The sequence below is a fragment of the Poecilia reticulata genome, chromosome 5 (assembly GCF_904066995.2).
Source record: "Poecilia reticulata chromosome 5, P_reticulata-male-v2, whole genome shotgun sequence".
Taxonomy (NCBI): Eukaryota; Metazoa; Chordata; class Actinopteri; order Cyprinodontiformes; family Poeciliidae; genus Poecilia; species Poecilia reticulata.
The window spans coordinates 25970519-25996407 of NC_088834.1; the positions used below are offsets into that span (position 1 = coordinate 25970519).

General features: G+C 40.4%; 1 protein-coding gene across 2 annotated transcripts in view; it reads left to right on the plus strand.

The window, feature by feature from the left end:
* Positions 1 to 1552: 1552 nt before the first annotated feature.
* fgd5a (FYVE, RhoGEF and PH domain containing 5a) overlaps positions 1553 to 25889 on the plus strand; it is a 40588-nt gene continuing 16251 nt past the window's right edge. The window contains exons 1-6 of one of the 2 annotated variants that reach the window (XM_008409583.3): positions 1553 to 1884; positions 5984 to 8723; positions 17289 to 17406; positions 20768 to 20826; positions 21185 to 21215; positions 25395 to 25546. In XM_008409583.3, the coding sequence (XP_008407805.1) occupies positions 1875 to 1884; positions 5984 to 8723; positions 17289 to 17406; positions 20768 to 20826; positions 21185 to 21215; positions 25395 to 25546 (3110 nt within the window). In that variant the 5' untranslated portion in view covers positions 1553 to 1874. The remainder of the gene's footprint in view (positions 1885 to 5983; positions 8724 to 17288; positions 17407 to 20767; positions 20827 to 21184; positions 21216 to 25394; positions 25547 to 25889) is intronic. The other variant, XM_008409582.3, reaches the window with a different exon arrangement.

Below are 25889 nucleotides of genomic sequence, written 5' to 3' on the forward strand. Positions count from 1 at the left end.
AACTGAGGCGAGGTTTTTAAAGAGTGGTTCATTTCTTTTTAACATGGAGAACAAAAACAGTGAGGATGCACAATTTGGCAGAATTTTATCTGCTGTTTTTACAAAAGAATCCTTCACATCTATAAAACCTGTTTGTGCAAACTAGCGCCTGCAGATGATTGATTAGCAATTCTGTGCATTACAAGATTCGTTCTTCCATTTGGTTTTCGGACGATGACGGACCGATAAACAGAAAGCACCTGTGATGATCCAGCTGTTTGAACTGTTGCATCTAATTGTGCAGATTTTTTCAAGGTGTGTTTGCTTAATGAGATATGAGCTGACAAATATTTACTATCGTATCTAATTACAGTAAATCTAAAAATTAAGCTAAGTTAGAGCAGAAAAAATACATTAATTGTTTTTGTTGAGTTGTGTATTTTAAAAAGTTAATGTAATTTAACACATTTAAGGTTGAGTTCAAAATGACACCAGTAACCACTTTAAGCAAAGAAATCATTGTCACAGTTACAACAGTCATATTGCTGATTCTGTCTAATTGAGGTGTGTTGAAAATTTGGAAAGTGCCAAACAGGTGCCTCTTGTTTGAGAATTTTGTACATGCTAGATATAGTACATTCCTGTCGGAAAATCACATTAAAACGAGTCGCACAATAAATCACTCATAAGAACAGCAAGGAAAAAAAAATATGTTATATGTATATATTATATATTAAATGATATATATGTATCAGTGACCTGAAAACTTTCAGCGCCAGTGTTGGTCTTCCTTTAGTTATCATCTCCTGCTTCAATTGAAAATCCACTTAAGAAAACTGTTTGAGTTTAGAAATGTAGTCTTTCATGTTGACGTCGGAAAAGAGAAGAAAACAAATATATCGCTGTACTTATTTACTGTGTGGCTAGCTCCATGGCTAGCTCACTGTGTCTTACTCTGCAGTTGTGCAGTCACAATATCTGGGATCATGAGCGCCCCCAGCGGTGAGGCAAGAGAACTGCCAGCCTCACCTCTAGTCTGTTCTCTGCCGTTTCTGTTCGCTCCTCCGCACACAAAACACGGTACACACACAGTTAGTGACAAAAAACACTGTACATTAAGCGAAATTATGGAAAATCAGTCCATATATTAAATGTTTTTAGCCATTTTAAATGCCGGCGTACAGACAGGACGAACTTGCTCCCATAGAGTGGCAGCCAGTGCAGTTAGTGAGAGGTTGCGCAATCCCAGGTGAGGCTCAGCTCACTGCTGCCTCACCTCACCAGCTTCACTTCTGAGAATTTGAATGGGAAAATGCGAAAATCCAGCGATTTTAAAGAAAAAATAATCTGAATTGGTTAAGCTAAGTAAAAAATTGGTACTTTATAGTACAAACCACAGGGTGAAAATAGCAATATAAATTATTTTATTATTTTCTATGATGGCGGGGGCATACATTTTTATGCCTCCCCTGACCGCACGTCACTTTTTTGCTTCCAGAGTAGGTGAGCTGTAATGGTGTGGTCTGAAGTGAGTGGTTCGCGCTCCATCTCTCCGAGTCGCGCTGAGGTCCAGCCACAGGAAGCGCCCAGCAGCACCTCCCGTTTCCACACAGGAGCGCACCAGTGCGCTGGAACATCGCGCGTAGAGAGAGAGAGAGAGAGAGAGAGAGAGAGAGAGAGAGAGAGAGAGAGCTCCGCGACCCGCTGAGAGGAGAAAACACCTTATACCAGATCTTTCGCCGCCGAGAAGGATGTCTCTACTCCCAAAACTTGAATACCTCTCAATGCTCGCAATGCATCTGGATTAAGTTGGCGGTTTTTGCCGGAGGGCTCCGTTATCTGTGCGGAGAAAAATGAGGGCAGCCGTCGGTTTCCGTGGATGATGATGTCCCACAATGAACGCAGGTTGGTCGTAAATCTATAACGTTGTTGCACTGGAGAATAAACTTTTAGTGCTTCGTGTCTGAGTTTGACACCGACGACACACGAGAAGGTTTGATGCTAAGTTATGAAAGTTATTGTTTTCTATGTTTTTCCCCAATAAACGTCAATATTAAACGATTTTGAGGTGGGTTAAAGGAGACATTGCGCCTTATAGAAACATAAATTATTTTACTAGGTTTATTTAATTTTTATCTATATATGTGTTTTCTCGTGTAAACATTGTAGTAGGATGATGGTGAACGGCGTGTACGCTGAATGCAGTTTGTTTGTGTGTGTGTGTGCGTGTGTGTTGTAATATACTGGAATAACACTGAAATCCCTGGAAGAGGACTCAATAGTGTCCATATCTCTGGAAGTTATGAGAAGAAACGGAAGGGATGTACAAGGATTTGTGTTTAGATGGGATTTATTAATCCCTGTCTGAGAAATAAAACCGTGGCGGATCTGAATGGGAGTGTGTTTGTGTGTGTTTGTGTGTGTTTGGAAGTGCTGGTTCTGCTTTCAAGTCCGAGAAACTGTAGATTATTTCTTAAACAGAATTGGATTTATATAGCCGACCTGAAGCTGACTTGGGACAGTTTATCTCTTTTATATTGTCCAAATGTGAACATTTGTGAATTTTACAGCATTATAAGTGTAATTGTTCAACTGTAAATGATATATTAAGTAAACTGTTTAGGTTCTGAGAGTAAATGCATTAACCTGTTTTTTTTTTGTTTTGTTTTGTTTTTTCTTAAACGTTTAAAAAGATTTTGGTAGTTTTTAAGGAAATGTTGTGGCTCAAAAATTCAGATTCTAAGCAGGGCAATTAAAAATAATCAAACAAAATGCTCCGCTTGTGCAAATGATTTGCAAAACTTTATGCCGTAACAATTCATTCTTGAGAGCCCCCTGCTGGTGTGAAAGCCTCAATCAGCTGCTCATATCGCCTTGCCTTGGACCGGCTTTTCCTTTTCTTATAACACTGAAGAATCCAAAGCTTTCGTCAAATCCGATTTTAGGCAGGTGGTTACGGTTTGACATTCAGAATCGAAGCACGGTGTGAAATCACATCCTGGACGTCTGACAGAGTCAAGGTTCCAGTGTCTGTCTCTTCCTTTTGTTTTGCAAAACGTTTATTTTAATTGAATTCTTGTTGCATAATTCATATCCTGTTGTTCGCAGTTGGGTGCTTTGTCAGACTGGGACCCGTGTTTTTTCTCTCTCTGTTTTATTGTTCTTTGGCGCACTCAAAGAGTCCTTTCCAGAGGGGAAAAAAAAAAAAAAAAAGCATGTGGTTGTGCGTGAGAATCGTTGAAGAATGGGGAGAAGGAAGTCCATTTGTGTTGTGAAAATGTGAACTCCTCGAGAGGTTTTGTGGTGGAGTGATTGGGGGGCTTCACTGTTAATGTCCTTCCCACCCAGAGATATCCTGTCTGGATTTCTTCACGAAAGTTCAACTGGACCTGATTTAACATTTGAAACCAAAAGCAACGTGTCTTAAGTAAAAAAAACTATGTTCTTGAGGTTTTTTATGGCAGTAGAAAAAGAATGACAAGAAATGCTTGCAGACAGAAGGAGCAAGGAAATACTAAGGAATAAGCAGAGGGCACGCAGGGTTTAATAGGATGTGCGTCAGGACAGGTACTAAATAACAGGAAGCGACCATGGGTGTACACACTTTGTTAAGAATGGGTGTGTTTCATGACGAGTCTAAATTTTTATTGGCAATGTTCAATACCGACAATGTAAGTTTTAAAGAGAAAGTCAGGATGAGGTTGTTTCCAGACAGGCTTGTTGAGGTGAGTCAATGCGAAATGATAAGAAATAGCTCCATTACCTGTAGTTTGCGAACATCATATCACAGTGAAAACTGATTTAATTCTCTTGAGTGGTGTTAGGTTTACAGCTAATCAGACAGACTTTGCCGTTTTAGTTGATTTTGGATTTACTTGGGACTATAGAAAATTACCAGTAACTGAAGCTGAACAAGTTTATGTTAACTGAAATCATCTACGGTTTTACCAGATGATTTAACAAGGTCAGTGTTTCACTCTAAAATCTTGTTGGTTGAGTTTTTTTGATCGACCTTGTCAGCTGTTAGTTTAGAGAAGTAAGACTTGCTGTCATTGTGATCAGTGACAGTGGTCAATATATATATATATATATATATATATATATATATATATATATATATATATCAATATATATATTGACCACTGTCACTGATCACAATGACAGCAAGTCTTACTTCTCTAAACTAACAGCTGACAAGGTCGATCAAAAAAACTCAACCAACAAGATTTTTTTTTTTTTTTTTTTGTCAAATCAGATTATAGGCAGGTGGTTACCTGCCTAACCACCTGCGACATTATATACATATATATATAATGTTGCAGACTATTAGTCTGCGACAGACTGGCGACCTGTCCAGGGTGACCCCGCCTCTCACCGTGAACGTTAGCTGGAGATAGGCACACGCAACCCTCCTGACCCCACTAAGGGACAAGGGTGTAAAGAAAATGGATGGATGGATGGATATATAATAGTCTCAATTTGATTTTGGCCTGTTCATTGTAAACTATGCATGTTCAAGCTTTATATTTTGAACTAGAAATGATCAAATTCAGTCCACATTTCGTTAGAAAGTAACAAAAGAGCAATTTAGTTTAAAAAATATTTGTTGGGTGCCTGTACCGCCCCCTGACAAAATGGCCCCCAGGGCAGTGAGCCATACCACTCTTTTATAGAAAAAATTTGTACTATTAAAAATTTTACTTTTTTTCTTGGTATCTTAGTTTTTGGGAACTTTTTCTAGCAAACCTACAGTCAGCCACTTTATGTAGAGACACTAATGTTGCTCAGTGAAGAAAATTACCACAGCAGTCTCTAGTAATGCTGAAAATGATTAATTAAATGCTAACATTTATGAACATCCTAAGGATATGAACATCCTTTTGTTTGACTATTTTGAATATGATTAAAGCAGCTCAGATTGCCCACTCCCACTAGCTGTTAGCCTCCCACCATTCCCACCAAAATGACATGACGTACTGCAAGCAAGGGAACTGGTACTGATGGTAACAGAGCATCGTAAAATCTAGAATATACCCTTAAGCCTCTTGTAATTGTAGCTTATGAGGCTTTTTCCAAAGACGTAAGTACTTTTGTTGATGTAGTAGTTAGAAAAGTTTGGATCCTAGTTTGTTTTGTGTGCCATCCTACCACAAATCCCCAAACCACTTGCCACTTCCCATACAGCGGTGATATTGTTCCTCCTCTAAGTACCCCGCAGCTCTGTTGTTTTTCCTGCTGATAACGTCCCTTAGAGCTTTCTGTTGGTCGCTGACATCTGCACTGGATGCGGCTTTCTTTAAAGAGTCAGTTCAAGATTTATGAAATGAGGTTCTGTTCATTGGTCCAGAGTGCTGAAACTATAATGACCGGTCTGAGGAGGGGCTGTAGTGGGGTGCGGGGTGGTTATTGTTGGGTGATGGAGACAAGCAAAATCTTAAAACGACTCTAATCTTAAAAAAGCGTGGTAGTGGTTTTTGTGAAGCTGTTCAACCATTACATTGTCTTTATATTTCAGTGGGTATTTACACAGAAGCTGGTGACTGTCCACATGGAAAATTAGTAAAGTGGTTTAAAAATCAAAAATTGTTCAGCAGTTTCAATGGTGTTTTATTTATTTTTTTTATTTTTGCTAGTTGTTTTAATATCAATTACTATGACTGCAAACAATACATGTTTTGTTCTCAGTATGTGTTGAACACAGAAAGATCATTGGTGACACACTGCATACATTTATTTACAGTTTAGAAAAAAATAGTCTTTGTAAAATTAACCACCCAATTCAGATGTGAGAAAGGTTAAGCATTAGTAAAATAATATTGGTATTAACTGGTGTGATATTTGTTGCTGCAGGGAAGACATAAACTACTTATGAATGTCTGTAAAATTTATGCATTAGATATAAAACACAATTATTCTTGTAAAAGACATGTAAAATCGCAAAAAGTTGTAAAAACATGATTTGTGTCATGCTAACTTTGAATTTTCTCTCATTCTCTTCACACAGAGTTTCAAAATCCACTGCAAGTCCCTCGACCAAGGGTCCGCAGTCACCTCACTATCAAGGTGCAGTCAAAGTTGACATCAAAGTCATGGCCCCCTGTCCATGGCTTGAAACCTCCTGTGGCCCCCAAACCCAGGCCTCTCTCTCAGTCTCACCTACAGGGAGACACCCACCATCAGCACAGGCTCAGCAATGGAGAGCTGCCTCACATTGACGGGGAGACCGGAGATCTCCTTGAAGTGACTGAGGAGAACCACAATAAAGAGAAGAGACAAGAAGTAGAGGGTGGGGTTAGTGACAACAGTGCAGGAGGGAGCAACAAAGAGGACACGGCAGAGGAAGAAACGGTGGCAGGAACAGATGGAGGAGCAGAAGTGTTTGATAAAGATGGCGATTTGGACAGCATAGCCTCTGATGACACGATCAAGGCAGACGATTTGATTGACATCGCAGAGGAAGAAACCACAGACAGTGATTCCGTTCAGCCTGAAGATGGTGACCACACCCATGATGAGAGTACAGTAATGTCATTGCATCCTCCAGCGGAGCCAGAGTATGAAGAGGTAGAGAAGTCGGAAATGGGTTGTGACTCTACAGAGCACTTACATGAACAAGAGGTGGAGTCACATCTTGAGCAAACACAGTCATCCAGTGTTGGCTGTGAGAACGACGACTCTAGACTTAATGAAACAAGCATTGAGCTGCCAGGTAGCTTTTTCCCAAATGAGGAGGAGTTGGAAAATGGCAGATTTGCATATGGATTCAGCATGCTTCCAACTGTTACTGAGGAGTATCCGTATGATTTGATCGGCCCCACTGATGATGCCAGCGATACGTGCGAGTCGTGTGACACGGCTGAAACAGGGGACACAGAAGTCTGGCAGCCAGAGCGAGCCACAAAGGACCCCTCTGGTTGTTTTCGATTCACATCCAGCACAGAAGACGTGTTCGGGCCTTATTCCGTCATAGAAGCGGTTCCAGAAGATACGAGTAGCACAGCTGATCCTGAGTGGAACCCCGGAGAGGAAGATACATTTTCATCAGCAAATGAATCTCAAGCCCAGGATGCCTGTAACCAGGAACCTTACTACGTGTCATCAGATGACGTGGATAAGCTTGAAGACGAGCAAGCCAACTCAGAACAGCTTCACAATGAGGACCCCACAGAGCAATCTTTTCAACATAAAGACAAAGACATCGAGTCAGCTGATGAATATGCGGACATTGATGATTCAATCTGCCTAAAAGATGATAACGCTGAGCAATCTGAATGCGTGTCATCGGAAGATTACGTCGAGATAGGTGAAGAGGACGAGGAAGAGGAGGTGGAAAAGAAGCATATCCGAGTTAAGAGTGCAAAAGAGAGGACTGCTCAGCGAGAATTGGCTTTGCGCGGCCAGAGAAAAAGCTGCCAGCCTCGCCTCAGGTTGTGCAACATCACAGTGCCAGCAGACCTAGACCTGGGCTGCACCCCAGAGCTCACAAATAGGGTGGTGTTTGCTCACACCACTGAAGCCTTTGAAGAAGACATTGAAGAACTAGACTGCCACATTGTGCCTTACTATGAAGACACAGACTCAGACAGCGATGAGCACATATATGTAGAGGTTGGGTTTGAATCAGAAGGGGAGAACTTCATGCCTCTTGATCGAAAAACCATTGTCACACGATCAAGGTCTTACTCTGGAAAAGTCTCAAATTACGTGCCAGAAACTGTACCAGAGGAAACAGGTACAGAGACTCATGACTACTGCACCGTACCGGAGGATAAGAGCAGTGAACATCTCAACCCCTCGGAGCAGCCAGCAGTTAATTCCATAACTCCATCTACAAAGTCTCGTCGCTTCTTGCTCTCTTCTCGGTCTGCCGATGGTCCAGGATTATCCTTTTTCACTTCAGCGGAGAATGACCAATCACTTCAGAATGAGATCAGGACAAAGAGAAAGGATGACACTTTATCCCTGCCATGCGTCATAACTTCCTCTGGGAGCTTCTCTCAGCGTAGCCATCAGTCATCAAGTGGTGTTTCCACGCCAACGTCTTTAGCGGACATACCTCCACCCTTTGAGCTGGTTCCAATCACCAAGAGACCTGTCACTAAGAGCTCACCATCCCTTCTGATCCAGCATGAATTGAATGAAATGCCCAAGAAGAAGAAGTCCTCGTTTAAGAGTTTTCTGGCGTTCAAGTTCAAGAGGAAGACCGACCCAAAGGGTTTCAGTGACGGAAGTGTCCGCTCTTCGCGATCCTCCTCCGAGTCCAGCCATCACGGCGTGAGAGTCATAGAGCTTGATCGTCGAAGCAATGGCAACTCACCTCAGCTTCAATCTGCCATGGTGAACCCCCAGCAACATCCATCAAACTTGTCATCCTCTCTTATTCTCTGCAAAGATCCCCACAGGAGGAAAGGAGACCTCAAAACTGATGGCAAGGGCGTGTCCAGAGTAGAATCCTTTGAGGAGCGTTCTCGCCGCTCCATCATGCCCCTTCCAATGACCAAACCTCGGTCCATCTCATTCCCCAGTGCGGACACCTCAGACTATGAAAATATTCCAGCCATGAGCTCTGACTACGAGAACATCCAGATCCCAGGAAGACCCACCAGATCCCACACGGTCACAGAATTTTTTGAAAATCCAAACCGCACCACAGTGGTGTCCAATGAAAATGATGGTTATGTGGATATGAACAGTTTTCCTGGGATTGACAGCAAGCCTCAGACATTGAAAGCAGACTCTGAAAGGTAGGAACAAAGTATTTTCTTTGACTTCACCTCAACAAATACAAAAAATTTTATTTCAACCTTATTTATAGCAATGTCTGGTGTAATATTATGAGAAAGCTCAAATAATTTTGACTACAGATGCTTCTAGTATCAGGTACCCTAATTAATGAACAAAATCACAGTTTGATCTCAGATCTTTCACAGAATGTTTGGCAAGCCTTTTTCTAAATCAGCAAAATTTCCAGGTTCTCAGTTAGCAAAGCAGCCCCAGACTGCTAAACTACCACCACGTTACCAGTCTCATTAGTTGACAGAATATTTTGTCAAAAGTGTTGGGGTATGTACTCTCTTTGGTCAGCGAGGGTTTTGGGCTTTAAACTTTCCTACAGATGCACTTTTTCTATAGTGTCTTTCTTATTAATTCATGAATCCACACCTGACCAGAGGCAGAGACGGTTCTACCCTGCTCTAGTTATTGCTCTAGGTTCTTCTATAATGCTTCAAAGAGCACTATAGTTCTATAGCGCTCTATAGAATGTGCATGATAATTCAGAATAATTTTGGCACCGACTCGTGGGAACATAAACCATTTTTCTATTTGTGGAGAAAACAGAAAAAATGCCCAAAATGGTTCTCTCTAAGTATTGCTGAAGTCTTAGGAGATTAAAAGTGGGATTGCAACCCTTTCCAGATAGATGGTGGAGATTTGTTTTTATCTCATTTGTTCATTCACCTTTTTTTTACACTGGGAAATGACGTATTGCTCGGCCTACTCTATGTTATCTGGCATAGAGTAGATAACAGCTATTTAGATGATTTCTACAATTTTGGCAGTAAACAGTCTAGTGTATTACATTTGAGGCTGTGTTTAATTGTAATTAATTCATGGTTTAACCAGCCTAATGATTACTTTTCACCTAAGTCCATTTTGATTGCATATTTTTCCCCTTTTCAAATGAATTTGTAACTTAAAAGCTGCCTTTTGTATTCACTCACGTTATCTTTACATAATATAAAGTTTTGTCAGATGATCTAAAACATTAACTGTGGCCAAATAAAATCCAGATACAATCCTATTTCAATGCACACTATACAGTCAAAATACTTGAACAGCTAACATCCTCACACTTTATTTTAGGATACTTTCCAGTAAGAGGGATTCCACTGTAGTACTCAACCAGGTGATATTTGTTAACGTATCTGAGAAACAAGCAGCCTGCCCGGTCAGACATCACTGGCTTCAAAAAGACCAACAGCTCTTCTGAGAAAACGTATCCGTTTTTTTATTTATTTATTTGATTTTGAGGTCACATCTGGTGGTGCTTTTTTCATGCAAGACTGATGTAGTAGAACAGGTACTGGCTGGCAATGAGGTAGCTCAGTGAGTGCAGCTTCTGCACATTAGGGAAAGTCATTATGGATGCAATTAAAAGTGACAAAATGGGCGAGGGGGGTTCTTTCACACGTCGAAGTGGTGGAGGATAAGCGAAAACGTGAGAGCACCAGAGGAAGAAAAAGTGTTAATAGAAAAAGGCAGATCAATATAAAAACAAGGTTTGTAAATGATAAAGTGGAATAGTGGATTGTCTTGCGTGAACAAAGGAAAGACAAAAGAAGCAGTTCTGGTGTAATTCCTTTACTGTGTCAGCCACTTGTGTTTAAGAGGATTTCTTTTTTTATTAAAATGGCTCTCCCCTGGTTGCTTCTCTGTCACTGCAGGGTTTACTGCAGTGTGTGATGAAGTGGGGAATCACCATATTGAGACGGTACAAAAACATCCCAACTGTACTACAGTCACTCCAGAATGTAGCCTGAGTTTGAGTTTTTGCATTTGGAGTCATGTCACAGATTATATCTATTAGATTTAGGTTTGAACTTTGAATGGGACATTTTATCAATATGATGAATATGAACAAGTTTGCACATGAGCCAAAAAGTTTGATTTTAGTCTCAACTGACCAGAGCACCTTCTTCCAAAAGAAAAAAAATCCTCTCCCCTGTATGGTTTTTTGGAAATCTTTGAACTTGTATTTTTATGGCTTTCTTTCAATAGGAACTTTATTCTTAGCCTGCTCCACGAAGGTTCCACGAAGGCTAAGAATAAAGATTTGTGAAGTGCATGGCTAATATCTGACATGCCACCAGATTCCTCTACCTGAGCTGTGGATCTCTGCAGCTCCTCCAGAGTTTTAAACCTCTTCACAACTTTATTCCAAACCTATCTGCTCTGTCTCTTATTCCTTTAAGGCATTGTTTGTGCACTGATGTTCTCAAACAAATCTAATTTCACTTAGAGGCATCAAAAAAGGGTGCTAAATACCTTTTATCTTCAATTTGACATCCACCAATAAAATATCCTCAGTTATCCATACATTTAAGTCCTCCACTTATACATTAGATCTCCACCTACAACGCTTGTTAAACTTTCTCTCCCATCACTCCTGCCTCATTACTGAAATCACCCATTCTTCCCTCACCTTCCTGCACTATTTAAAACATCAGTAATTATACAAATGGTTAAGAAACCTGGTTAGAAACCCACTGATCTTAATGATTTCAGACCAATTTCTGATCTCCCATTTCTGTTCAAAGCTTTAGAAAAACTTGTAGCTCTGTAACAATAACTTGTTTAAACAATTTCAGTCTGGTTTTCGGCCCTGTCACAGCACAGAGACCACCCTGGTCAAAATCGCCAAAGATCTCTTGACGGCATTGGACTTCTGCTTAGCTGTTCAGGTTCTCTTGGAATAAACAACACAGCTTTATCCTAGTTCTCATCATCATATCTCTCTGATGGCTCTCACCTTGTTCAGCTAAAGCCTTTCCAATCCCAAGTATCCGCAGTCAGTGAGTGGCACGCCCCAGGGCTGTGTCCTGGTGCCACTCTTCTTCAATATTTATCTTCTCACTCTTGGCAGTAAATTCAGAAAATGTATCAATTTCCACTGCTATGTAGATTACATCCAACTCTACATGTCCTCCAGAGCTACCACACCTTTATCCCTCCTCATGCCTCTCAAAATCGTCTTAAACTTAATCCATATAAAACTGAAATGCTTCTTATTGGCACAAAGTCCACAATCTGCAAATCCAGCAAATTTTCTTTATCCACTGTCCTCCTCTCACCACAGGTCAATAGTCTTTGTGTCATCCCAGCATCCTCCCTTTCACAGCTCATACTGACATCACCCACTCTGCTTTCTTCCACCTTCGTAATGTTAACCGTCTCCGTTCCTAACTTACCTAACCACTGTCATTTTAGACAATGGCGGTACCCACTTTTTTTTTCACTAATGTATATGCGCTTTTGCAAAAAGGGTCAAAAACATTGGGCTGAAGTGACTGCTAACTTTCTTACTTTTATGATAACCGTGAAATCCTGAGACTGATTAATGTGAACAAGTGTTCAATATTTCAAATGTTTGGATACAGAGGCAGCTATGTACTAATAATTTAACAACGTGTTAATTGGTTTCATCTATACTTTCTTGAACAAACGGCCCTAGAGAACATTCATGAACCGCATGTAACCCAAAATGAATTTGGCACCTCTGCCCACAGGGTGTTAATATGTTTTCAAGGCACTCTTATATGTCTGAGCATTTCTAAAGAGCTCTATACCTGACCACTGCAGATGCTTTGTGTCCTAGTGATGGTATCAGTGCGCTTCGCTTTGTGCTTCAGATCCCACACCAGCCACAAGGATGCCAAAAACATATCAGTCTTTCTGCTTTTCCTTTAGCCGCATTCCCACCAACGAGGTTCCGGTTACCAGGGTCACTCTTGAGTTGCCTCAGGGCGGATTTTTTTATTTAGGTCGATAGAATATGTATTTGTGCGAGAGTTTACTCACAGAGAGCCATTTCTATGCCTTTGTGAGCACATATCGCGTGAAAACCTTCGAAATCCTGACACTACTGCAGTCCCAGAACACGGAGATGACGATGACATTGATTTATTAAGAACACATTCAACACAGCACGGTCAAAGCTCCTTGGAGAAACAAGTTGATTTTTGTGAGGGAAAATGAGCGGATAGCCTCGGGGAGTTTCTCAACAAACGCCTCCAGCCACAGACGTGCATTTTAAGGCAAGCTTAAAAAGCTGCTCTCCTGTTTCTTGTGGTGTGATTAATGCACGCCAGCATTAAGACGCCACATTAGCACACACATTCAGACTAAGCAAAGAAACATGTTCATTAGCGGCGCACTGCAGTGTAGGATGAATGCAAAACAGACGCTGCGATTTAACCCAATCCCAATCAAGGTGTGTTTTTTTTTTTTTTTTGTAGGTGTGTGGGTTGCTTATTATATGCGTATAAGTGCGAGCGGCCGGAGTTACATCTCTGTGCTGTTTTATCAGCCAGATAATGGTCCAGCTGAGGATGCTGTCACAGCAAACCAGTCCCATTGAAAAAAGCTAAACGGCTACAAATGGGCGCAGGAAACCAGTTAATTTTAACAAAGAAAGTTCAGGATTTTGTGCAGCTGAGACGCTGTTTTATTTTAGCACGTATAATGGGGTCCTGCTAATGTGTAGCAGAGTTGTACATCACTCTTCCAGTTCAGCAAAAAACCTCTTCAGAATGATGACAAAGCCCTGGCATGGCCTTTAAAACGGCACCTCCACCCACTGTTGTTTTAGCATTAGTAGTGATGAGGGAGCCATCTTAAGTACTTTGTTGTTCTGGGTGGTGCGTGGTGCAGCGAGGCAGTGGGCAAGGCGTGTCCCTGGTTCGCCAGGACCGGTGCCAGTTGCTCTGAGGTCGTTAACAGGTCATCCCAAGGGAGGAAGTATCCAGCCCAGGAGCTTCCCACCAGCCTGTTTACAGGAAATGCGGGATAAGGGTGAGGTAGAGAGGCGCAGAAACGGCATGACAGGTACGACAAAACGGGAGGAATGGGCTTACCTCTGTGGCGGGGTGAGGGCTTTGCTTTCCCTTGGAACAACAGAATGAGGTGTGGTCCAGTCAGGAATGTCAAGTCTGCTGTTGCTGTTACTTGAGATTACCAATAACTGCTGCAGTCTCTCTTCAGGAACAAGCTAACAGATTTATGGGTGCTAGATGTATTGTTGCTAAAGAGTGAGTTCATGTCTGCTATGATTTGCCAAACCACACAGTGCAGGACTGAAGCTACAGCAAACAATCCTCTGGTCTGGATATGCCAGACGAGCATCTGACCCTACGAACTAGTTTACATGTACCCTCATGTTTGTCAGAATGTAATATAGCAATGCAACTATTTGCATCCTTTTAGCCTTGCTATTAATTGTCTATAACAACGGATGGCTCAAACGTGGCTTGTGACCGTTTAGATTAAGCTTTATCTCACAATCTTTTTAAGGTATATTTCTGCTTGAAAACACGTATGGTTAGCTTTTTAAAATTGCTTAAAAAGCTAACCTATATTCTTTAAAAAGACACTTAAACATAAAGGACCCTAGAGACCATTACTGTGTTCTGTAATGTCCCTCCTGAAACTGAAATTCCAAGAGGGGAAGCTGGATTTTTGATTTTTTTGAAATCCCCAAAGACGTCATCCGTTATGTTGTATCATGTTTAAACCGCATCAGAGACTCAATAAAAAGTGTTTAAATGCTCCTCTGACAGCTTTGATGTCATTATATCAATTACGCTGATTGTACTGTACAGCCTCCGTCAGTGAAAGCGGATTTGCAGTAGCTGAATATTTAAAGAGCACTTCGGCTCTCTCTGCCTCGGTAATCACAACTTGGAAATGACATTACACTCAATTTCACTGCGTTCCAGCTGCAAGCTGATTTTATTCAAAACTTTAATCAAAACTCTCTGCCTTGAAATTTCTGAGTTTGTGATGGGATTCGATTCAAGTACCTAAAACAGCCAGTTTTAAAATAATCAGTATTGGTAGTCGCTGACAAAATTCCATTCCTGTGATTAGACCTTTAATTATAGTACTGTCAGGTGTTACTGTAGGCCTGCTTTGCACCATCGAGCTGTGCAGCAACAATTTCTCTAGCCAGTTTCTTTAAATTATTGGCTGTTCATTTTTTCTTTGTTTCTTCTTTCAGTGGTTGAAATTGTGAGGTCAGTATACCATTAATTTGCTACATTTTCTTTATATATATATATATATATAGACCTTTATAGACCCACTGTATATATATATACCGTATATATAAAAATAAAATTCATGCATAACCCAGGTAGATGTAATTTCTGTTCTGGTTCTGGCCAGCATTGCGACTCTAATGCACCAGCACTCCATGCAGTGCTTGTTTAAAATGTTGCACCACAGCAATGACTTTAAGGACACCATCTGTCACATCACTTTAACTCTATAAGACTCTCTACTGTTAGGTTTTCTCACTATATGCCATTTAGTTTAATAAAAAAAAGTGACTTAGAACTAATGGTGAATGGAAAACAATATTGTTATTCAACCTATCACTCATTTGGCTCAGACACCGAGAAAAAGAAAGTAAATGTTGCAGCTAATTACCATGAGTGAGGCATGCAGGAGCAATGTTTGGAAAGAGCAGTTGATTAATTTTTAAAATTTGCAATTTGCTAACATTAACAGACTTGAAGATATCTGAAAGTTAGAACACAAGGCATGAGCTGCCTTGTATTGTGTTGTGTCCATCAGTCTTGGGTTGGTACTTTCATTGAGGCTGAAATTAACTTTACTTTCTTAATGGTCACTCTGTTTTCACTCAAGTTTTAGCTATATGCTCAGTCATCATATGTTTTTTTATGTCAAGAATAGTTTTCTGTTTGATTTGATCAATTTATGTTTAGTCCTGTGATAATTTTTTTGATTTTCTAGCTCTGAAATACGACAAGATCTGACATATAAAAATACTCAAGTCACTTCAGCACTCAAAAGTTGGAATTTGGATCTGTGACCCCAAATCCCAACTCATCATGCAGTTGAAAAATTATCCTTCACCTATCCCAAACAGACCACATGTATCACAGCAGCAATCATAAAGAAAATATATTATTACTTTGTACAGACGCCACCTCAACATCAGTAAACAAATAACCTTCCTCACTAAAGACAGCGAACACTCGAGCACATTTTCCAAATCCCCCATTAGTATCCCATTCCTCTTAGCAAGCTAATGAACCAGCACCTTTAGTCTTTTTTTCTCATAATGGTGCCATTATAAGTGGAAAAAGACTTCTTCTAATATATATTTTGATACGGAGTGTTTACTTTATTGAATCGTGTATTACAAGCGCCATCAAATTTAGCGGAGGCTGGTGAGACACGTCTCTCTTTTTCCACCGTTATTGTGCCCGCCTTTAAATTTGACACACTAGATTTAACTTTGTCGTGTTACCAACACAGCCAGCTGGGATAATAACTTTGCTTTAACAGTCTTTTTCCAAAGTCTTATTCTCCGGGCCCATATCTAATGTTTCTCATAGTTGTCCAAGTTTTCGGTTTAATTTGTTTGGTTTAACTTGCTAAGCTTAACATATATTGCAATCCCAATCATTTTTTTCCTTTTATTTGATTACATTTCTTCTTTTGTGTGAAATGTTCCTCTGAATAATTGAAGACTGGAGTGCTATTGTAGGTTGAAGACGAAAAGGTGAAGGTGAAAGTCCTCAGTGGAGTTGCTCTCGGTCGTTTTATAGATAGTGCAATAAATCAGAGCGGCAGAATGACTTTAAAGAAGAGCAATTCCCCACAGTTCTTTTTTTTCCCTTCTGAGCCAAACCCGGGAGCCCCGGCTACGCCGATCCGACTACTCTGAGGTCAACCGTGAGTAATGGGCCGTAGGTGCTTCCACCGGCCCGCCCAATAAGGCTGTTATAGGTGGCGGCTTGGATGTGTGAGAGAAAGAGAGAGAACTTGAACTACAGAGAGATCCTTGTGAAGTATGAGTATGTCTGAAAGGAAACTGAGTCTAAAAGATAACTCCTATAACCTTTAGTCTCCTGGAGGTATAGCCTACTCCTCATTAGTCAATAACAAATTCTTTTTTCAATGAGGCACTGCATTGGACTTCTCATTTTGCAGCAGCTCTGTATCGACATTAGAGCCATCGGCCGATGCCTGTCGTATTTACAGTTTTGTGATGACGTGATGCTGTCAGATATACTTAAAGGGTCATAATGGGCCAGAGGGCATCGCTAATTAGTGCAGGTTGCATTTAGAAGGGATTACACAAGAAATCGTCTGTAGCATATCCCCTCAGCTCCTGCACCGCACAAAAGGATTTCTAACAACTTTGCCATCTCCTCAGGACCTAATCAGGAAAGGGATTATTACACCCTAAGCACCCAGGGACTCTTTATGAAAACTGAAATGCTTAGGGACACTCAAAGGAAGCAGAAAAACATACATTTATAAGGCACTGGGAATTGAGCACCGAGTCTGAATGTGCCCTTTGGGAATGCAGTGAGTGGCCTTTCATTGTAAATCTGAGTCTGAGATGGAGTGTGCTTTATGCCACTTTGCATTCCCGACAGAAAAAAAAACAAAAAGCATCGTGCCATATTGCTAATACAGTGATCCTGTTCTATAGAAGCTGTTATAATGATAATAGGTTTTGCTATATTAAATGTGTCTTTTTATGTCTTGTGCAGTGCCTACACAGAACCTTTTCCCATGAACCCGGTCTCTGCCGGGCTATCAGCTGATGAAGACCACGGTCGTACCTCAGAGGAGGAAGATGGTGCCTTGGAGCAAAGTTATGACCGACAGGTGAGTGGATATATATGTTGGATATATATGTATTTCTCATTTGTATTCAAGGAGGAAAGACTAAACTGATACATATGTTCACAATCAAACATAAAATAAAACTTTCAATTTATTACCTTTAATCAACTTTATTTACTAAAAGGTAAATAAAGCTGATTTTCCCAGCTCAGATACAGCCAGTGTCTTAATTTGTGTGTGTGCAACTAATTCCTTAACAAAATAAAACAATTCTTGAGATCCTGATTGTTTTTGGCTCCCTAAGTGTAAAAAGACTTCCTTCAAAGCTTAGTGATAAGTGGCAAGAAGGTTTTCTCAATGTGGATGAATTTTAACCAACTATTTAAAAATTGTTTAAATTCTCCCAAGTTAAAGGGTTTTCTAGCATAAACAGCATTTGTGGGCATACGAACACATGTCAATTAGATTTAAGTCCAGGCTTTGACTATGCCAGTCAAAAAGAAAAATGCTGTACGACCAAAGCACGGATAACCCTTGTGCGTATGAGAACTGAGGCAAACGTAGAGAACTGTGGAAAATTATACAAGTTTTACGTGTGTGGGGTCGGTTGGACCCCATTTCTGGACACAAGGGTTAAGCTAGACAACTGCATTCACCTATTGACCCTTTGTAACTACATCACTTAATCATTCGAGGTGCCATGACGAATGTCGCAAGTTCCAATACCCCAAATTTCCAGAGTTATTTATTGGTAATTCAGAATCGTTCCTTAGTATCAAAACCAGTAATAAACATTTTAGAGAAATAATCCAGAGGAATACCATTAGCAAACCTGCTTCTATATTTTTTTGGAACAATCATTATTCAGATATTGATTGGGAACAAACATGGTTGTTGCCAAGAAAGTTTTTTATCTCAAACAAAGTACGCGAGGTATCTCTTAAAATTTTGCACAGGTGTTACCCTGTAAATTCAATACTGAGAAAATATATTCCAAATATTGATCCTCTCTGTTCCTTTTGTCACATCGAACAAGAAACATTAACCCACCTTTTTTGGGAATGCTAGTTTAGCAAAACCTTTTGGTGTGATTTTAATGTTTTCTTTAGTCGGATATGTAATGTACTTATTCCTTTAAATGTTAAACATGTTTTATTTGGTATTTCCAATAACACTATGTCTGTTGGCTAAGTTCCACATACATGCCTGTAAATTTGCTAAAAACAAACCCATCCTCACTGTCTTTAGAGCTTATGTAAGATGTTTTTTAGAATCTTTAAAAATATGCACCAACTCTAAAGCTATGAAACTTATAAACTTGAGTGATGAATTTGATTTGTAATTTTTCTTTTCTTTCCTTTTCTCATGAAATTTCTGGATTTGTTACCCCAGCACCTCGAGCACATTTATGTAAAAAAAAAACGTCGCAAGTGAAGATCTGGTGTAGTGAACTGAGCAACTTAAGTTGTTCACCCAAGTTATTCTTGTTTGTTTTTGAGCGTAACGCACCTGGTTGTGGCTCGTAGACGGCGGTATTTACAGAAGCTTGAAACAGCTAGCTTAGAAACCGACCCGTACTTCCTCCCTCCCTCCTGTTGATAAAATTACCCACTTTGCCCGAATTCACACCACATGATTTATGTCACTATATGTCATAAACAGCGTTTCCCCTTAAACCGGAGCAGCCGGTTTTAAGCAGAAAAAGAGACTCTAACCAGTTTTTTTTCCATATATGCTAGGCTACATGACGGTGCGGCATCGTCTCCATTATTTCTGATGGTTAGGCGCGTACCTTCGCCATAATGCGGTATTTCATATCTTTCTAATGATTCTTACTTATAAAGTATATGAATGTTAATCTTCTTACCTTGTAAAAAGTGTTCGCTGCAAATCCGTGATTACACCGAGGGCTGACAGTCATTGTGATTGAGGGCCGCTATCTCGTTAAAAGTTTTACAATAAAATGACAAGTTTGGTTTTCACCCTTATCTATTTGTGCAGTCTGATGTGCAGCACCCATTGACCATTTTTACTACGAAATCAACTAAATAAAAGCCATATTAGGCCACCAGATGTGTGTTTTTTGACAGGCTTTACGGGAGCGCATAGGTTGCTTTGACGTCCTTCATGGCGGAGCGGGCCGAGTGGCGAAGACACTGACGTCACGTGCAGAGGGTCATATCCACCATAAAATGTTTTTAATTGTACAACAGATATTACATGACGCTCACCTTCTCAGAAAGTTTCACTTTCGTCTCCTGGGTCCACAGAATATTTTCCAACCCCTCCACCTTTGTAACGTTTTCCAGATCGACACATGCCAATTTCATGTTCACTTGTAAACTACTCCTAAATTTAGCTGCTACTCTATATTGTCGCCCAAGTAGCAGAAGTAGACGCTCTCACTGTAATACTTTTGCAGTATTAGTTTTAAATTAAGTCATTTGAGCACGTTCAAACGCCACACATTTTTGTTTTAAAGCTGTGTTTCGATACTGCCAAACAGTGGTGATTTTCATCCAAGGTCATCACTCTTTGAGAATCTCATAGCAGCCCCTGCAGAGTTGGTAATGGAACCCTGTACGTTCACTGCACGCCCGGTGAAGCCACCTGAATCATTACAGCCTGCATTCATAATCGTGTTTAATAGACCTGTAGATGGGATTTTCATTTTGACACCATTAGATGAGCACCTAGTGGCCGAACCCTTCATTTCTCTTCAGCCTCGTGTCGGAGCTTATTCTCCAGTCTGTATTTGATGGGTCTTGAAATCCCCCTTCTGTGTTTGTACAATGAAGAGCAGACCTTTTACAGTAGCTCAAAGACGGACCCCACCCATCCTGTTGCTGTCACAACAATAACAACCCCCGGTTCTGATCATGTGACGTGCATTTCCTTGTTTTCTTACTCTTCAAAGGAAAGTTACAATAAATCGAACAAAAAAAAGAAATATTTCAGAAGGAAGGGCGCCCTTGATTTTACTATAAAAAGATCAGTGTCCCTTTAAACGAGCAAATTTAACTCTGAACACACACACACACATTGGTCACCTTGGTAAAAACCATAAAAGCTTCAATGTTTTGCTTTTGCTCTCATGTTCTGAGGCGCAGCAATTAGCCTCTAAATCAGTGGGGCAGTTTTTCATACAGCCTCTCATAAATAATGCATCTGAATTTAAACATGTTCAATTTGAGAAGGCTTTCGAGTCGGGGCTGCAGAGTAATGAAATAATCAGTCTTATGTTGACAGCGTGAATCTTAAAAAAAGTAAATTCGGTGTTTCGTCAGACTGGTTAGCAGCGCTGTAGCAGGCACTATTAATGTTCGAGAGGGCCCCACAAAAAGGCCTTTAAACATGAACTGTTTTCATTAATCTCCCACAATTTTCCCTTCCTGTCACGCAGATTGATGGGCGTTCAAGAGCGTTCTACGTTGCCAAAGAGCTTGTTGACTCGGAGAGAATGTAAGTGGCTAGGTTTTGTGGGTAAGCCCAATAAAATCAGTTGGTCTTGGTTGTTTTTCTTTTTTGTTTGTTTGACGCTTCTGTGTTATTTCATCAAAATTTCTGGAGTAACTTTCCAAAATAATATTACCTGGTTTTTTTTACACATCACAGCCTACAAATGCCATTATTCCTTACTGATGCAATTAAGTCAAAAACTGTAAAGAGATTAATTAAGTATGGACGCTTCTGCGAGGCTTTGTATGTTTCCTTTTAAATAATTTTGCTAAATTTGTAGTAAAAATTTTAAAAACTCTATTTTTTTAAGGGTTTCTTTTTACAGTTTTTACATGATCTTGTTATGTTCTTGTTTTTGCAGACATGTTAGCTCCCTCAAGCACATTCAGGAGGTAAGGAAATCTTCTCTGCCTGATCAAAAGTGGGTCAAATGGACCTCATATCTGTCCTGCTTAAAGATTTCTTAAAGATCTACTCATTGGATCTTATGCTGTGTGTGTGTGTGTGTGTGTGTGTGTGTGTGTGTGTGTGCGTGTGCGTGTGCGTGTGTGTGCGTGTGTTTGCGTGTGTGTGCGTGTGTTTGCGTGTGTGTGTGTGTGTTTGTGTGTGTGTGTGTGTGTGCGTGTGTGTGTGTGTGTGCGTGCGCTTGCGTGCGTGCGTGCATGTGTGCGTGTGGGTGTGTGTCACATCCAGTCTCTGTCTCCTCCTCCTCCCTCCTTCCTTTGGTAATGTTCGGTTTTGAGTTTATCAGTGTTGTTGCAGCTAGGTTTACTTCCTGGTCTTGACAAAGTTGTCATGTTGTGGTCAGTTGTAGGATGACGCAACGTCCTCACACCACAAATGTGTTTTGTATGTTTCTTTTGTGAATAAGGTAAAAATCCCTCCAAGTAAAAATGTCACCAAAAAAAAGTTGATCTTTCTCGTGACCATGCGGCCGGTCAAATAGAGAACTTTGGAGTTTTTTTGTTGTTTTTGAGACGGGAGGGTGATTTTAGTGTGTAGACCACACACACACACCATATTTCTTTTTTTCCATCCTCTCATTCACTTCCTGTCAAAACAACATCAAATAACTGCAGATTTACAAGGAAAGAATGACATTTATGTTTTATGACACTTCCGGTGACTTCACTGCAGCGATTTATTAGACCTAATACCTTTAAACATTAAGTAATATAAATATTTACAACAACAACAACAGGCCCATCTGATGACCTGAAACCTGTAGCTTCAACCTAATAGCCTTACTCATAAATTAGCTGCTGCCTGCTGAAGCACAGACAGAACCAGAGGCTACATCTTCATGTGAACATTGATGGATAAAGTTTGTATTTGAGTGTTTATTGTACGAATTGTAATAATATTGTTCAAAAGTCTAGAGCCACGGTTGATTTTTTTGTGTTGCCTGGGAAACAAGCAACAGGTGCAAATAAGTTAAAGTGGTTACAAAGATACTTGTACCTGTTGGACTTGTTCACATTTAAAACAGTAGTTTGTTATTAATCAGTTGTTAATCATAACTTTTCAGTGAAAGCACATTTTTTTATTTTTGCTAATTAGTTTCTGAAAAGTGTGGCTTGCCTTTATTTTCAGCCCCCCTGTACTTTGGGTTTTTCAGATGACATTTTTTCCACTCTTCTCTTTTCTAAACAGTTCAGGCTTTGTGAACAGCAATTCTAAATTCAGATTTCCCGCTGGGTTTGAGTCTGGACTTTGACTAGGCCATTCTAATACTGAAATACGCTCTGATCTAGATCTTTTAATTTGTAGTTATGGCTATATTCTCACCAGTTTTCCCGTCCCCACAGCATGATGTCACCATTTTCATTGTTGTTCATCATAAATTAACTGATTTCCCCACCTGAGTTATTGATATCTGCAGCTCATCCACAATACACAAGTGTTTTTAGTTTTACTATTATTATTCGTCTTGCCCAGTCTTTAGTTCAGATGGTCGGCCATGTCTTGGTATGTTTGTATTTGCTGCAGCTGTTGAACTTGTCAATTTTAGAGGATGGATTAAATCGATTTAGTGGGGGTTCAAAAGTTTGGGATATTGTTTATTTTTATGATCTATCAGATATATAAACGTACCTTTTAATGTGAATGATAGTGTCTGAAAAAAACAACCGGTATTCAGTAAAAACTGAATACTCCCAGAAAGTCCCAGAAAGTCTGAAGAACCATGAATCAAAAACCCTTAAAACATATATATATATATATATATATATATATATATATATATATATATATATATATATAAAAATGAAAATAAGAAAAGACAGGAATAAAGAGGTATGGGTTTCTCCAGATATGCTAAAGGTGACGTTCACTCTGTCGGTGATTCACAGATATGATTATGCATCAGGTTGTTATTGCTTGTCAATCTTCAGACTGTGATCTTTTAAGTTATTAGCGGCTGTTCGACGGTCATCGTTAAACTGAAAGTGGGTAATTCAGCCGAGGCGGCGGGGGTCGGGGGTGAGGTGGCGGTACACACAGAGACGGCACGGCATGTACAAACAAACCGTCTGGGAAAAAAACAAGGTGCAGCGTTAAGTGAGAAGCACACATGAGCTATTGTTCCATTGTTTGATAAGGAATAACAAGAATACAAAGAATTTCCAGAGCCTGTCTCCACATAGGAAGGGAGGCCGCGCTCCTCTTCTAAACGACTTCTCCCCCCATAACGGCTTCAGCACACGAAGCTCAGGCCATTTCTGTGCTAATCTGCGACCCCTTTGGCCCGAAAGAGGCAGCAAGCAGCCTGCTGTGAATGACTAACTGACTGCTCAACCGAAAGCTTCAGTTACCTTAACAGAGTCGAAGCCACACAAAGTGGAAGACGGAGTCAGGCAGAAACATGGCTGCTCTTTCAACCGGCCGACGTGATTAAGGGGAACTCGCGTCTGATTGATTGTGAGCTCAGATCTCTTGTTCTGGCCACCTTCTTGGCGGTATCTTGCATGCGGATCGGGTCATCGACGATTGTTCTGTGTCTTGGTTTTACACGAAACTGAAATTGATGAGCCCTATACCTAGAGCAGGGGGGCAAACTCATTTTCAAGATCACGAATGTCCTCACATTGTGGCAGAATATGCTGTGAAACTTTGAAAATCTTGCATCTTTCTCTGCCTTTGATTTGTACTTGTTAAATATTTAACATCTTTTCACAATGACGCACACAATTTGGCACTCTACAAATAAAAACATATATGATTTGACTGACAAAATAATGTCTACGCACACAACTGTTATAGTTAGACTAATGTGGCCCTCTTGTATCGAGCTTTGACTAAAAATGATAACAAAACAACTGTTTTAAAAAATATAATTGCAGGTTTGAACTATTTTTATTTATTTATTTTTTTAATGAAACAATTGCATTTAATTCCTAAAAACATAATTTGTATCTAAATCTATTTTAGTTGTTTGACTGGAAATGATGTGCAGATATCAACTCCCAATAACAAAAACTGTAGATTTAATCTTTTTGAAAACATTTTATGTTTCTCTTTCTATTAAACCCTAAAAGTAGGAGTAAAATATCTACTATATTAAAAATACAGTAAATTTTGTGTAGTGGATCTTCATCAAAAATGATTTTTTTTTTTCAAAAGGTCAGGTAATACATTTTATTTAGCCAGATTGTGGATAAAAATATGTTTTGTTTTTTTACTGTAAAGGCTGCAGACCCCTGGCCTAGAGGTCCACATGAACAGCTACAGCGGGCCAGTTGTGGCCCGCAGGCCCCAAGTTTGACACGCGTGCCTTATTAGAGACACAACATGTAGCTCTTTGGACGAAGTAGCATCAGCTCGCTGCACAGCAGTGTCGGTCAAAGAGGAGGCTAATATTTCTCACATCACGCCAACGCCTCTTAATAAATTACCTGCTTTCTGTTTCTTTTTGAGCTAATTTGCTGAGAAGATAAATATCCTCTCTCCTGTTTTTTTTTCTTTCCTCTCCCTCCTGCCATAACTCATCAAATGAGTCCCTTTAGTTACTCACTCCGCTGCTATTAATGCCAGTTGTGCATTCTTTATGTGCACTGAATACACTTCAGGAGAGCCAAATTAGCTGCATATCAGCAAATTCTTGGGCTCTTGTCTGCAGAGATATGAAAAGCGGCGGGTTTAGTACAAACCGGCATTGTATCATGGAGTTAGGTCATTATGCAGCAACACCTGGTGTGCCGTGCAAGCGGGGGCCACCTTTCCTGAATGCCTGGACGGAGCCCAAAGTTAGGGGATGATATAAAGGGAGGGTGTCAGGAAGGATGTTTAGGAGGATCTGACCTTCCTTCCATTTTTTTTCTCTCTTCATTCCCCCGTTCCTCTGCACCTTTCATTTCTCCTGCCCTCCCTTCCTCCTTCCATCCTCCTCACAAGCACTTCCTTTATTCCTTGTTTTTGCGTTACGGGTCCCAACCGCATTGTCTTCTTGAAAAATCTCTCCTCACAAATCCTGTTTTCCTCTCTCTCTCTCTCTCTCTCTCTCTCTCTCTCTCTCTCTCTCTCTCTCTCTCTGTCCGTCTCTCTCTCTCTCTGTCCGTCTCTCGCTCACGCAGGACTTTAGGTCAGCGGTGAGCGAGGCAGTGGACGAGGAAGGGCAACCAGTGCTGGATGAGCAGCGGCTGAGGGAGATACTGGGGGTGCTCCCACAGGTTTACACCCTCCACAGCAGCATCATGGAGGAGCTGGAGGAGCGCATTAGCAGTTGGTAAGAAGCGGGATGTTCTGTGATCCCCACGGTTTGAGATTTAGGCCGTTTTCACAGCTGATAGTCCAGTAGACTCGGTTCCATTAGGGAGCAAAATGGCCACATCTGTTGCATTTTCAGCTGCTGCAGATCGTTTTTACACTGCACAGTGTCAAACAAAACAAACCATTAAAAAAAAACCTGTTTACTCCCTTATTTGTTGGTGGCGCTGCAGCAAGAACCACAGAAGGAAAAAACAGGAAAACCTCTGAAGAAGACGAGAGCTCAACTTCCTTCTTCGGGAAATGTAAACACGAATTTTGGCGGTTGTAGGCTTTCTCATTTGTCTTTAGAAAAATTACCA